The sequence below is a fragment of the Physeter macrocephalus genome, chromosome 10 (genome assembly GCF_002837175.3).
Source record: "Physeter macrocephalus isolate SW-GA chromosome 10, ASM283717v5, whole genome shotgun sequence".
NCBI classification, from domain to species: domain Eukaryota; kingdom Metazoa; phylum Chordata; class Mammalia; order Artiodactyla; family Physeteridae; genus Physeter; species Physeter macrocephalus.
Window position 1 is genome coordinate 17266061 of NC_041223.1, and position 15883 is coordinate 17281943.

At 42.8% G+C, this 15883-nt stretch overlaps 1 protein-coding gene across 4 annotated transcripts in view; it reads right to left on the reverse strand.

Moving 5' to 3' along the window:
• Positions 1 to 15883, reverse strand: part of SASH1 (SAM and SH3 domain containing 1) — a 338740-nt gene that overhangs the window by 63345 nt on the left and 259512 nt on the right. For all 4 annotated transcript variants that reach the window (XM_055087444.1, XM_024122578.3, XM_028494340.2 and 1 more), the window contains exons 5-7: positions 13652 to 13692; positions 11349 to 11435; positions 8747 to 8859 (exon numbers count right to left, since the gene is read on the reverse strand). In XM_055087444.1, the coding sequence (XP_054943419.1) occupies positions 8747 to 8859; positions 11349 to 11435; positions 13652 to 13692 (241 nt within the window). The remainder of the gene's footprint in view (positions 1 to 8746; positions 8860 to 11348; positions 11436 to 13651; positions 13693 to 15883) is intronic.

Below are 15883 nucleotides of genomic sequence, written 5' to 3' on the forward strand. Positions count from 1 at the left end.
GTTCCAGGTGTGTTTTCATAAAATACGTAAAAATTTAACTCTGTGTGTAATACAAATAAGTTGTTCCAGCATTAAAATTCTGTTATAAAACAGTTTTTAGATATGAAGTTAAGACATCGATCAAATCATGTTCCATGAATCAAGACACCAAAAAGCAGATACAATCTGACCTGACAGCCCAGGAGATGGTGCCAGGACCGTCCTTTTCCACTGGAGCTGTGTGGACGTGGCAATGCCACTCCTCTAGGGAAAAGCAACTTTCCAAAGCATTATTTCTACTATGAAGTTCTTTTCTGTGCATACTTGTGACAGGAAATGGACGAGGGGGAGGCAGACAGTATTGATTAACAGGTAAGGGCTCCCAAATAACTGGAAGCCCTTGGGCAAATTACTTAACCTCTCTGTGCCTCAGTTCCTTCACCTGGAAAACGGAATGACAATAAACTATATCACAGGACTATTACCAGAATAAAGTAAGATAATGCAGCAAAGCTCTTAGTATACTGTACCCATGCAACAGACTTTTTATGATGGTATTATTATCACCCTTGTGGTTTCAGATAAAAGAGAGCTCAAAGTTCACATCAACTCCAGGTATTTGAACTTTTGCTATGCAGGTGCTTAATATTATTTTAATCTTTCTAGTATATTAGGGGGATTAATATTGTTCTAATCTCTATAATACATTTAAATGACATATTAGAATGCTCTTCCTTTCCAGATATATTGGTTTCTGAAGTGCATTATTCTTCCTGTATGATCGAAATAGCTGCCTCTGAAAAAGGGTGTTATCATTTGTTTTCTCAGGGTCTCTGCTCTACTTTTCCTAAAATCTTCATCTTTAGAAAAACAAAACAAATTCCTCACTAGTCAATCATAAACAGACTTAATATTTTTCTTTTGTTACCTGTCCATTTCCATCATTTACGTTAGTGCCTAAGAGTACATGTGCTTCTTCTTCTTTTTTAAAAAAATTCATTTATTTATTTATTGGCTGCACAGCTTGTGGGATCTTAGTTCCCTGACCAGGGATTGAACCCGGGCCCTCAGCAGTGAGAGCGTGGAGTCCTAACCACTGGACTGCCAGGGAATTCCCTGTGTGCTTCTTCTGATAAAGATTCAGATTTGTGCTCTATCCAAATTTACCTTGTTTTTTAATTTCCTAATTTAAAAAAAAGAAAACCAGGATCTCTAACAATTTTTTAAAGTGCATTTTACAATGGAAAAAACCTGGTTATGGTTTACATAATCACATTTTTGTATTCCACTCTGCTCCTAAAGACAACTGAAGATGTTCATTTGAGAAACGTGTGTATTTTAAAGCAAATTTATAGAGTTTTAGTTTAATTCTGGAAGTTTTAAAATAATGACATTTTAAAGTGCGGGTGTGGGTGTCGGTCTGTCTGTCCATCTGTCTACCTTCATATCTTATTTTCCCTAGTCTCATAGTTTTCTCACACTTGAAGTCTATGACATGATTCTTAGAGGAATGACCATCTGTAGCAGGTTAATGCTTATTCTATCTTAAAGACCTTTATGGAGAGAGATTCTAAAATGCTTCCATTTCTAAGAGCACTTATTATAAAGAACATTTCTATCATATTTAATCTAAATCCCCTCCAGCTGCAATTTTCATTCATTTTCTTTTATGCTCTCCTCAGTAGAGATGAAAACAAAGCACTGTGCAGTACATCCTAAAGATGTACTGTCTAATAACCCTTCATATACCTGAAGACAGTGAAAAAGTTCTTTTCTGCTTCTTTTCTGAGATAAATCCTTTCCGATTCCAGCCCAAGAGACTTATTTAAAAAAACCCTCAATCACTTTGTTGCTCTCCTATGGACTCTCTCCATGAGCCTCTCTAGCTGTCCACATTCCTATGATTGATGCACAATACCTGCTACGAGGAAATAATTTATATAGGTTCTCAGCTCATAATCTTGTGCTCTGGTATACCAGATGCCCAGACTCCCTTTAAAAGACTGTTCTCTGATTTCCCAATTACTGTAGATATGGACTCACATCTATATACCCTTCTCAGGAGAACTATCTGTGGTTGACAGGCGTTGTCTCCCCACAGATGCCTAGAAGGCTGTTCCCTCCTCCCCAATCAGCTTTCGGCCTCCTTTTCTCTGGCAGGACAAACTCTACAGTGCAATTCACCTTCCAGAGCTCCCCACCCCTCCCTGTGGGATCAGGCTGAGGCTGAGACTAGACTCCTCCTGAAAACACATCTCTGTCCAGCTTCTTCCTCTGCCTCTCCTGCTTCCCTCTCTCACTTACAGGTTTCTCCTGAAAGCTTTTCTTCAATAAATCATGTGCACAAGAATCCACATCTCAGGTTCTGCTTCTAGGGAACCTGATGTAAGACAGCTGGCATTAAGAAAAGTTCACCATGCCAAAACATCAGTCAAGTCAGTGACAAACATCAAGTTTTTTGTTTTTTTTTTTTTATCAAATCCCACAGGGACTTTATTTTGGACTTTCACACAGATATGACCTTGTGGAACCCAACACATATTTATCAGGTGGATAAATACATAATATTTAGTAATTAGATCAAATTACATGAGCAAGTGTTTAGTATCAATATTGATACATTATTTTTTAGGGAACGTGATTATTAAATGATGGTCATAAATCTCTCTCAATTTCCTTAGACACTGCTTCCAGTTAAAATGTCAAAGGACATATTTTTCAACGACATAGCTCCATCATGGCTGAGTGCCAGCATACCAAAACAATAGTGTTCTCCTTCATGCAAAGCTTTAAAAGTGAGTTTATTCCTTACCCTCCCAATCTCACATACACCACATAAATTACCCAGATAAATTAATAACCTGTAGCTTCCAAGTGTCTCATGGGCTTTCTATACCTTGCAGAACTAGTCCAACATTTGAATACCCTGAACTTACCAAGAGCTATGAACAGTCTTAAAATTAGCACCTGTAAATTGTGTTGTCTAGAATACGCTAATACTCTAGATCCCCCTAAACAATTTTTTTAACCAGTGTGCTGGACTCCTTAAAGCATACGGAGTAAGTAACCATCATAAAACCATCAGAAAATGTTTGAAATGCCATTAGATTTGCTGGAACTATTCAGTTAATAAAATATAAAAATCATAAGTTAAGCTGCTGTCTTTTTAAATTACACACTGTGTACACAGAGTTATCTTGTAAACTTCATTCTCTTCAAATGCTTTTGCAGCTGACAATGGTGTTTCACATATTAGTTCTTTGCAGCCTTTTTCATTTTCATCTTTATATTGACAACAGGGTTTTCAGGAATGTGAATCATAGCTGTATACTTCACAGGGGGAAAATACTCAGCAGTGAGATCAAATTGATATAAACAAAGCATAGCGGACCGAATTGTATTCATCTGAACATAGGCAAAATTTTCCCAAATACAACGACGCATTGGGGGATACACTCAGCTCCAAATGACACACAGGCAAACTTCTCTCCTGATGCTGGTTGTCCTATCAGGATTAAAGTCTAGACATTCTATACCGGTCTTTTTTTTTTCCCCCCAAACTTTCCAATTAATTCATTTAAATTCATTAATGTTGCAAAAATACGACGTGTAACAAATCAGGACAGAAGTTATTGTACTCCTAACAAGTCAAAGAAAAATAAAATCTTACATCTTCTTGGTAAGTCAAGACCAACCCTAGTATTTCTTACAGGGACCACATCAACATCTTGCACACAGTCTTCAGAACTGAATTTCTCACACTGTAAAAGAACAGCACTAGGCTATGCAACGTTATCTGAACAACGGTAAAATGATCACAGTACGTTAATTGTGTCTAGATGGCAGCATGTGAACTTATGGTAAAAAAAAAAAAAGTTTGAATCTTTGAAATACATATCAAAGTACATTAGGGTCTAACGAACTCTGAATTGTGTTCCATGTGCCCCAAGGGCTGTGCAAGTCAGTGCCCCGAACACCACAAATATTTACTAGCTAGTTTATGTAAATAAACTGTTGAAGGGGCATAACTTTAGAAAATTCAAAAAGTGCAGTGGAGTAGCTAATTAACATTATTTTCCAAGTTCCTCCTTAGCTACGCTGAATGTAACAACTCATAAAAATTTCAAAATGCAAATGTTTTAACCTCTTGTAGAATGTCTTATAAAACAGAATTAGACAGCCACCTGAAACAGATTATAATAATTCTTTTTTTTTTTTTTTTTTTTTTGTGGTACGTGGGCCTCTCACTGTTGTGGCCTCTCCCGTTGCGGAGCACAGGCTCCGGACGCGCAGAAGGACCATTCTTATCACGGTCATTACAGAAGGTCTAACTCTTAATGTTTCTTTTATACAGCAATCAAATAAGTTTTAGATACTTGAGCTGATCATAAGTTAAAGGAGGGAGATCCTTCATTTTCCTTGAAGTGTTTTGTCTCTGGCTAACAGGAAGCCCATCCAGACACTAGTAGCCAAGGATGTATGTTGCCCTGCCAAGAGCAGACCAACAAGTTTCCCTGTTACTTCATCATCTGTCAAAGGACACCCACCTTTGTGTGCAGAATCGAATAAAGTTTGGAGAATGTCATCAATTTTTTCTTTCTGCGTTTCTGGATTGCCTTATAGAAAACATTACTGATGTCTTGATGAGCTCCATCCTAAAATTAGGCAAAGGCAGCCAGCCTGGCAACAGACAGACTCCATGGCTAAAACCTCCATCCAACCTGCATACAGCTGTGCCACCTTTTCATGGAGTTGACTTCTGATTTCCTTTCCATGTAAACAATGGCTAGCTGTTAAAATTATCAGTTCAGAAAGAGCATCAAACAAATTTTTTTCTCCCCAACTTTGAAAGTATTCCTTTGTTTCTTTTTCAATTATAGAAACGTGCTACACCTCAAGTTGACTATGTTAAGGACACTTTTAACATTTTCTTCTGCCCCAGGAAAACTGGGTTAGATACATCCTATGCAACTCCCTTTCCACACACAGATGGTGTCAGATGCCTGCAGACATCTTCTGCATTTAGATCTTCAAATTTACAATTAAAAACAGCAATGTAGCAGCATCACTCACCAGAACGTAAGTAAACATCTTGCCTACCATGGTAAAATTAATACAGGTCCGTGTTTCTCATATGCATTTTCTAGGAATTCAGCAGGACTTTTTTCAAGTGCTATGACATGCTCAAGGAATGGCACTGGAGAGATGTCTGGTGGACTCTTTGCCCTGGCGGGCAGCCAGACAGCGTAGCCAAAGGCATGGTGGAGCAGGGAGACCAGACTGAGGGTGCAGGGCAGGCGTAGGTGATCAGCGGCATGGACACTGCCACCTGTTACCCGCTCCATCGTTGCCCGGGCACTGCTTCAGTCCCCCGGAGACGCTGGGGGCAAGATCACCTCCGTTCCTCCGAACCAACAGGGCGAGAGAAGCTGGCAGATGGGCATCTGGTGGAGACCTTGGCCCTCAGGTCTCCTACTACAGGTCCCACCTGCCACTCCCCTCAAGCACTTTTTTTTTTTTTCCCAGCATTGTCTCAGCAACAAATTAAATTTTTTTTTTTTTTTTTAACTATTGAGGTTTAGAGTCAGGTATACTAAACTAAAGTATGTCTGTCACTGTTTCAAGCCTTCAGACCTTCAAGATTCTGCTTAATGGTAAAGTCATAACTCATTCAATGATTCCTTAGTGACTTGAAAGTTCTAAACCTGCCTAAATTATGACTTGTCTACACCATCCCAAACCAAGTATTCAAAGTCAGAATCCAAGAATTAATCAGTCAGTTAGCTGGGCAACAACAAAGCAGGAGCTCTCTTAAGAATTGCTATCTTGCTATCACAGACACTACTCCAGTGTCCTAAAGGTTAATTAGGCTTCTTTCAGTGCTTAATTTAACTCAGAGCAAAAAAATATGACATAATAAACTGTAATATCTACTCAGAAATGAAAGTAAGCAAAAGTTTAAGGTTTATAGATAAAGCTTGACTTTTAGGTTAGTCAAAGTTACTTTGCTGAAGGCATCTTCTAGAACTAATGCTTATAATGGTTGTATTTACTTTTTCTTTGGTGGTTATTTAGTAATTTATCATTATCAATCTTATCGGTATATTCCTATACCCTTTGATGTCCCTGTCCTAGTCTGTTTGAGCTGCTATAGCCAACCACTATAGACCAAGGGGCTTATAAAAAACAGAAATTCCTCACAGTTCTGGGGGCTGGGAAGTCCAAGATCAAGGTGCCAGCAGATTGAGTGTCTGGTGGGGACCCACTTCCTGGTTCACAGACAGTGTGTGTCCTCACACAGCGGAGGGGGGTAAAGGAGCTCACTGGGGCCTCTTTCACATGGTCACTCACCCCATTCATAAGGGCTCCACCCTCACGACCTAATCACTTCCCAAAGGCCTCACCTCCAAATAAAATGACTTGGATTCTTTAGTAACATGAAAGCATTAAATACCTATGGGTCTTTTAGACTCTAACTGACAAGTGGAAGAAACACATGCCTGATGCCCTGAAGGACCATTCTTATCACGGTCATTACAGAAGGTCTAACTCTTAATGTTTCTTTTATACAGCAATCAAATAAGTTTTAGATACTTGAGCTGATCATAAGTTAAAGGAGGGAGATCCTTCATTTTCCTTGAAGTGTTTTGTCTCTGGCTAACAGGAAGCCCATCCAGACACTAGTAGCCAAGGATGTATGTTGCCCTGCCAAGAGCAGACCAACAAGTTTCCCTGTTACTTCATCATCTGTCAAAGGACACCCACCTTTGTGTGCAGAATCGAATAAAGTTTGGAGAATGTCATCAATTTTTTCTTTCTGCGTTTCTGGATTGCCTTATAGAAAACATTACTGATGTCTTGATGAGCTCCATCCTAAAATTAGGCAAAGGCAGCCAGCCTGGCAACAGACAGACTCCATGGCTAAAACCTCCATCCAACCTGCATACAGCTGTGCCACCTTTTCATGGAGTTGACTTCTGATTTCCTTTCCATGTAAACAATGGCTAGCTGTTAAAATTATCAGTTCAGAAAGAGCATCAAACAAATTTTTTTCTCCCCAACTTTGAAAGTATTCCTTTGTTTCTTTTTCAATTATAGAAACGTGCTACACCTCAAGTTGACTATGTTAAGGACACTTTTAACATTTTCTTCTGCCCCAGGAAAACTGGGTTAGATACATCCTATGCAACTCCCTTTCCACACACAGATGGTGTCAGATGCCTGCAGACATCTTCTGCATTTAGATCTTCAAATTTACAATTAAAAACAGCAATGTAGCAGCATCACTCACCAGAACGTAAGTAAACATCTTGCCTACCATGGTAAAATTAATACAGGTCCGTGTTTCTCATATGCATTTTCTAGGAATTCAGCAGGACTTTTTTCAAGTGCTATGACATGCTCAAGGAATGGCACTGGAGAGATGTCTGGTGGACTCTTTGCCCTGGCGGGCAGCCAGACAGCGTAGCCAAAGGCATGGTGGAGCAGGGAGACCAGACTGAGGGTGCAGGGCAGGCGTAGGTGATCAGCGGCATGGACACTGCCACCTGTTACCCGCTCCATCGTTGCCCGGGCACTGCTTCAGTCCCCCGGAGACGCTGGGGGCAAGATCACCTCCGTTCCTCCGAACCAACAGGGCGAGAGAAGCTGGCAGATGGGCATCTGGTGGAGACCTTGGCCCTCAGGTCTCCTACTACAGGTCCCACCTGCCACTCCCCTCAAGCACTTTTTTTTTTTTTCCCAGCATTGTCTCAGCAACAAATTAAATTTTTTTTTTTTTTTTTTAACTATTGAGGTTTAGAGTCAGGTATACTAAACTAAAGTATGTCTGTCACTGTTTCAAGATTCTGCTTAATGGTAAAGTCATAACTCATTCAATGATTCCTTAGTGACTCGAAAGTTCTAAACCTGCCTAAATTATGACTTGTCTACACCATCCCAAACCAAGTATTCAAAGTCAGAATCCAAGAATTAATCAGTCAGTTAGCTGGGCAACAACAAAGCAGGAGCTCTCTTAAGAATTGCTATCTTGCTATCACAGACACTACTCCAGTGTCCTAAAGGTTAATTAGGCTTCTTTCAGTGCTTAATTTAACTCAGAGCAAAAAAATATGACATAATAAACTGTAATATCTACTCAGAAATGAAAGTAAGCAAAAGTTTAAGGTTTATAGATAAAGCTTGACTTTTAGGTTAGTCAAAGTTACTTTGCTGAAGGCATCTTCTAGAACTAATGCTTATAATGGTTGTATTTACTTTTTCTTTGGTGGTTATTTAGTAATTTATCATTACCAATCTTATCGGTATATTCCTATACCCTTTGATGTCCCTGTCCTAGTCTGTTTGAGCTGCTATAGCCAACCACTATAGACCAAGGGGCTTATAAAAAACAGAAATTCCTCACAGTTCTGGGGGCTGGGAAGTCCAAGATCAAGGTGCCAGCAGATTGAGTGTCTGGTGGGGACCCACTTCCTGGTTCACAGACAGTGTGTGTCCTCACACAGCGGAGGGGGGTAAAGGAGCTCACTGGGGCCTCTTTCACATGGTCACTCACCCCATTCATAAGGGCTCCACCCTCACGACCTAATCACTTCCCAAAGGCCTCACCTCCAAATAAAATGACTTGGGCATTAGGATTTAATACATGAATTTGGGGGGGCGGGGGGTTGGGGTGGAGGCATTCAGTCTGTAGCAATCCCCCAACATTTTTTTTCAACGTCAGGAGGTCAAGTGCTCTCAAATGAAAACCAAACATCGGCACTCTTACCCTAGCAAGTGCTTCTTCAATGGTGATCATCTTTTCCTTGACCATCATCATCAGCTGAATCCGTTCCTCATCACTCATTGTTATCTCGCTTGCAACATAACCCACATCTTCTCCTAGAGATCGAAGAAGAAAAATAATAGGCACAGTTGAAGAAGAAAATAAAAAAGATAAAACAGGATGCCCGTCTTGAAGGCTTGTCATCTAGGACTAGAGAAGGATGTGATTCAGGCACACTGTTACTGATGGAGCCACAGGACCAGGAATGGGCTGCTTTTTAGGAAGCCAGTGAGCTTATCTCACTTGGAAACAACCTCCAAGAACAAATGGATATTACCGTGGAAACAAATCCTTCAAAATGATCAGAGGTTTTGTGATGGAGGGTCTAGTGGAGGAGTTTTGGAAGAAGGCTGACAGGGAGTCTGGAGTGACAAGTGAGGCAGAGACCTAATTTAAAGACCCGGCTAGAGCGAACAGGCGCTCCAAGGCTCCTTCGGCTGAAGGTTCTCTGCGTCCTTCCATTTCAAACATGAACAAGAAGATGTTTTTGCAGAGGAGGGAGAGGAAACCCTTTTTCACAACAGAGAACTTGAAGGTCACAGCGTCTGCTGCAGGACAAAACCTGCATCCTGGTGAAAGCCTAGATCCCTACTAATCTATTTGACTGCTGTTCCTCAGGGGACACGTGCAAATAAATATAATCTCAGGTGTGAAACACTTGGAGATCATTAGAAGGAAGGTACTATCTATGCATATATCTGAAAGTATCACTCTCATAAATATGTCTCCAAACTGTGAGGGGAACTCTCAACTTCTAGCTCAAAACTGAAGGCAGCCAGAACTGCAGAGGGAAAGAGAATCCCTCAGTTAGGATCCTTTGAAAGTGTTTTCTTGAAAAGCAAAATTGCCATCACGTCTCATATATGTGAGCCACGTCAGCGTATGTGCCTTTGATCAGCGTGTGGGGAGAGTGTGTCGGTGAAGGTGGGCTGTCATGCGCAGCCAGAGTTCTCACCCCTCATCCTTCTCCTCCATCCTGTTGTTCCCATACACACCTTACTAGAATCAGCGCCATCAGAATGCTCGGCTCTAGCTTCATTTGTCTGTGGTATAGACGGATGGACTGAATGAGTCTGGCTGCAGACTTGTGGGAACCCATTTCACTCAGGACCTACCTTGGAATTTATGTTCCCCTGTGTTTCCTTATCTCACTTCCATTTTGTAATCAATCAGCCCAGAAACACCACTCAAGTGCCCTTCCCCACTCAGCCCCTTGTGCGGGAAGGGTAATGGTGTGTGCCAAGGGAGAGGAGAGCCTGCAGCTTTGATCCATTTTACTATCTGCCTCGCCTCCAGTGGTGGAGGGGAGTGGTGGAGAGAGTTGCCTGGGTTTAAAAAGAAATCCACGTGAGCCGGTAAACTGTTGGCTTCCCTCCCTCCATCCCTTTCTCTCTCTCTTTCGCCTTTTCTTTCTTTCTAAATAAGACTTTGTTAGAATCCAAGGTTTACTTTGAATCATAAGTGATGCTGGGTGTGTCTCAAAATGAAAAACTGGGAATGCTGAAGAATAACTCTCTCACAGCAGGACAACTTAAACAAGCCCACTGGGGGCTTCCCTGGTGGCGGAGTGGTTGAGAGCCCGCCTGCCGATGCGGGGGACGCGGGTTCGTGCCCCGGTCCGGGAGGATCCCACATGCCGCGGAGCGGCTGGGCCCGTGAGCCATGGCCGCTGAGCCTGCGCGTCCGGAGCCTGTGCTCCGCGGCGGGAGAGGCCACAGCGGTGAGAGGCCCGCGTACCGCAAAAAAAAAAAAAAAGCCCACTGATGGTTGCCAAGGAACCCAGGTGTGCCACTGACACACACTGTGTCCATTTTTCTCATTTCCGTGTGTAGGAATAACTGGAGAAGCATTCTGCACAGGCCAGGACGCCAAGATTTTGTAAGAGAAAATAAGTCGTGTCAGTGGTGAGCAACTAAAAATGTTCATCTAATGATAACCTTATCCAGCCAGACTGGAATCTGGAAGTAGCTTCGTTTCCCCTCCCTGTCTGAATACTGGAGAAACATAAATTATATAACGGGACCTCAAAGGGATGACATATTTACTTACTATATAAACAACAACAAGAGACACAGCTAAGAGGAGGGCGGGACTGCCTTCACAAAGCAGCCCGGGCAAATTCCCATGATGTCAGCCCATTAGACAGAGTTTCCAGGGGTAACAACCCCATAACTGTCCCTGCCACAGAAAAGCATCAGCAGTTCAGAAGATTGCAAAGGCCAAGTGGCAGGGCAGGGGGGAGGGTCCAAAACTCACAAATGCTAAGACTTTCTGGACCCTTTTAGGGTCCATCTTGGCCAGTAAAGATCTCCCTGAGGTTGATGTGACTGAGAAAAGGAAAGATTTGGTCTTTGCTGTCAGATCTATAAAAGAAAGGACTGCGAACTCTTTCCATTTTGATTTCTTTGATTTCTAAAAATAAAAAAAAAAACCCACTGGGATGAAGTCTTATTCTAGCTTACAGCATCCATTTAGATTAGTGGCCTAGGCTTCTTAACATTTTAGAGCTAAAAGGACCTACTGTCTGCCAGCTGTGTCACAGTACCTTTTGAAGTCTGTCTCATTATTCCTTTCTGATTCTTTCGGAAGTTCTGCCAGAAATACTTATTTTTCTTCTTCCAATCTCCTTTTCCTTTAAAAAAAGAAAACAAAGGCACAAGCAATAAATTCATTAATAACAAAAGTAGCCTCTTCCTTACAACTCAAAGCCTGTACGAATACTTTGATTTCACAAAACGACAGTTTTTCTTTCAGTGTGTGAAAAGACTTAGCAATGCCAATAAAGTTGTTTAAAAGAAATGCAAATTTCCTAAGAGCAAGAAATGGTACAGTAGGGTTAAGATGAGAAATAAAGAAACATCAAAAAAGCAGGCAAAACATGCATTCTTATTTTCACTTTGATGTTTGTTTAACTAGTGTGTCTAATTCTGCCTTGTCTTGTGGTATAGTTTTCTCCCTTTGGTCTCAGCCACAATGATTTCAACTGAACCACAAATAGGATACTTTAAAAAGTTAACTTTGTTTTGCTGTTTTTCCTGTTGTTGAACTACCCTTGATTTATTTCTGTTATCCCAGGTTTAATGAAGAGAACAGAATGGTTGGTATGTGCTGTGCACGCTGGTCAGTAGAGCCGGTTCCACGTGTCTGTGGGGTTGACAGACCCGTGGAACCAGCTATTTCTCTACGGTGTGGAATTGGCATGGGTCTAGCTATGGCATAGGGGGGGCACGATACCCACCTCTCTGATACTCAGGCTACCTGCTGACCCACCTACAGCTCACTCAGGGCACCATGATGAGAAAAGCAGGCTGCTGTCCTGCTGTGACATCTCCCAACTCGGTCCCCCCCTCCTGTCTCCCGTCCTTCCCAGACTGTTCTGGGTGACTCTGAAGTGAAAACAGAGTCACTGCCATGGCTAGAGAGTTTTCATATCTGGTCAGCCTGTGATCATCAGCAACATGTAATACCTTTTAAAAAGCAAGAGGAAAGGGGGAAAGTAAGGAAAAGGAAAGAAGAGGGCAGCCCTTTATTCTTTAAAAATAAAACGAAGAGGCAGCAGCCCTATCTGCTCTCGTGGACGGCGCACACCCAAAGCTGCGGCTTCGTCACCGTTCAGTGTCTGGTTGCTCCACGGCCGCTGGAAACAGGGCCCAGCGGAGTGATGCACTGCTGGTTTCCACCGGCTAGACTGGCGGTGCCAGGCAGTGTGGCACAAAACAGACCCGTGGAAACCCCGCGCAAGGGGCTCCCAGGCTAAGGGCATTATTTGTCAAAGCGGGATGCCCTCGTTATGTTCTGACAATCCCCAGGACTCTGGGAAGGAAACTGGAGTCCGCTAGCCTGAGGCTGCCTCTGTACCCAGAATCTGGAAGGTGCCTGCTGCCTCTGGGCTAAACACAACAGCAAATATGAGCCATGAAAGGTTAAAGTGAAGTAGGATTATCACTACTTCAATCTCTCTCACAAGCAATCTGGGAATAGAATGTACTTCTTGTAAGCTATACTCTCCCCTTCTCCCATTTTAATGTTTCTGAAATGGAGGTGCAGCTTAAGAAAAAAATGGCAAGAGCTATAACATTTATCCCGCACTTACCATATCCAGGCACCTTGTATCTAACGGCATATCTCATTTAATACTCAATCACAATGAACATATGATGTATCCTTCTTTCCATTTGTGGATGAGAAAACCGAGGCTTAGAGAGGCAAGTGACTTGCCCAAGGTCATAACTAGTAAAGTTCGTAGTCATGATTCAAATCCAAATCAAAGCTTGATTTGAGCACTTATGCACCTAATCATGATTACTTTGCCAGGCTTTCTTAGACCCAAACAGAAGAAATGCTACAAAATCAAGAGTGGATTTTATAACACTTTAATTGTGCATAATCTTTCATTCAAAAGTTCCAAATAGAAGGATTTATCCTAAGGACATGATCAGGGATAGGCTCAAGGATTTTTAGTGGTAGCATCATTTCTCTGTGATAGAGGAAAAGCTACAAACAACTTACATGCCCAGCAAAGAAGAGATTGGTTGATTCAATTATGGCACATCCAATATGACAGAATATTACGCAGACTTAAGAATTTTACTGTAAAAAATACTCAATCATGTAGGAACATGCTCAGGATATATTCAATTGTAGAATACGATCCATATTATGTTTTTTTGAAGCCCACACAAATTCAGAAAAAGAGAGGAAAGCTATACATCAAAATCTTAACAATGTTTATCTCTAGGTGGAAGGATTCTTTGTGGTTTTTGTATGTTCACATGCTTATGTGTTCCGCAAAGTATTAAAAGAAAATAATTAATTTAAAATGGTTAAACCAAGAAAAGTGGTACTGACCTACAGAGCTGTCTTCCGAGGGTGACTTATGAAGAGGATTCCTACAAAAGAAAAACAAGTGTGATTACCAGGGAGCTTTACCTTCATGCGAGGACTGAAAACCCTCCTGACTAGTGGTACCCAGCACCAATCAACTTAGGAGAGCCAGGGAAATTTCTACAGAATATTTACCAATGGCCTTCCCCAGCTATCTGCTGCCTTTCTAGAAACCGGCTTAGGTGACATTTGTCAACACTAATTGAAGGCTCACTCCAGGGTAGGACCTATATTAAATGAAGGGAACGGACTTCACTGGCTGATGGCTGAAGTGCCTTCCATTTCTGTGAAGCATTATTTACATGTTAAGTTACTGCCATTGAGAAGTCTCTCATGTAAGTGGGAAAGAGAAGGTAAATAATAATAAGAATATAGACCCGGCAGATAAGTAAAGTGGTCACCTGGAGGACAAATAAGGGGGGGTGCAGGGGCCTGTGGACATCAAGCAACAGGAGATTGGATGCCCCAAGAAGGGGGGCAGCTAGGATGTAACTCCTCTGGACCCTTGCTGCCATCTGGTAAGTGCACTACGTGTTTCTCTAGATCTTCCAATTTCAAAGAGAAGCCAGAAGTCTGCATTTCTTTTACAAGAGCTCCACATTTTTAAGGATGGCAAATAATTCAATATGTCTAAAAATGTGTCCAAGTTCATTAACACATGTCTGGGCATCAGATTTGGCTCACACCCTCCCTGACCCTAGCTGCCAGTGTGTGACTGTGGATACAGATGAACTCAAATAACCTGAAAAGTGAACCCGGCCCCAAACCCAGGCGAACAAGCCTTTCTCCAGAATATACATAAACAGATAGCAACTGAAAGGAAGAAGGCAGGGAAACCAAAGAAAGTTAAAATTGGTTCTCTCAAAAGGGGAAGAGTAGACGGGGCTTCCCTGGTGGCGCGGTGGTTGAGAATCTGCCTGCCAATGCAGGGGACACGGGTTCGAGCCCTGGTCTGGGAAGATCCCACATGCCGCGGAGCAATGAAGCCCGTGCGCCACAACTACCGAGCCTGCGCGTCTGGAGCCTGGGCTCCACAGCAAGAGAGGCCGCGACAGTGAGAGGCCCGCGCACCGCGATGAAGAGCGGCCCCCGCTTGCCACAACTAGAGAAAGCCCTCGCACAGAAACGAAGACCCATCACAGCCATAAACGAATAAATAAATAAAAGTTGTAAGTACAAAGATTTTAAAAAACAAAAAAAATGGGGACGAGTAGAGATGGAGCATAATCTTCCGCTAGGTGGTCCAGAGCCGAGAGGGCAAGTTCAGTGTCCCTGAGCTTGCTGACCAGGAAAACCAGGAAGAAGGAGCCTGAAAAGGAACAGAAGCAGGAATGCTCAGGGGGTTTACACCTGAACCTTCGCTGCTCGTACATCCACCCGGACGGAGGGTGGAGGTGGCATCTGGCGAAACACTCTTTAGTGTGAGAAAGCATGGGAGGCCAGAGTTCCGCTGAAACCATCAGGAAGAAGAGCAGGACGTCCAATCACTTAGCGGTGATTTTCTGCCGACCTGGCAGGTAAAAAGGACCTCTAGAACTTAAGGTGACCAGAGAGGGGCAGGGGGCTTCCTCTCATGCAGGGTCACCTACGATAAGCCTTCTCTCTTTGGAAGAGCTGCGTCGACGCTGGCTGACTGCTGGCTGCCGTTTGAAGACTTGAGCCCTGTAAGCACCTTCAGACCCCAGGTCTGCGAGAAGAGAAGTGTTTCTGACTAGCGCCAAAGCCTGACAGACCTCTACTGTCCATGAGGGGACAGAGTAAGAGCAAAGAGCAGAAAACAGGGGAAAGGACTCGGATGCTGAGCTTGACTTGAGGCCTAGTTTCTTGCCCTTTCGACCACGCTGCCCGCACAGAACACGCACAGAAAGCCTACCTCGTCAGCACATTTTGCCACATCTAGCGTCTAGGATATACTCTCCTCCCTCCAGTCCACACCAAAAATAGAAAATCCCTAAACATATACGTACTTGAAAGGCTTCTATGAAATCGCTCTTTCAGTTTCCTTCGCTCGACAAAAACGTATTGATGCTATTGTGAGTAAGGTACACGGACAATCATGAAGAAGTGGGACGGACAACGGAGGGAGGGTGACAAAACATGAACAAAGTACAGGCAAAGAAGGAGAAACTACAGCAGAAGGAGGAGGGGGAAGGGAGGGGGGAGGGGGAAGGGAGGGGGAGGGGGGATGGGGTGGGG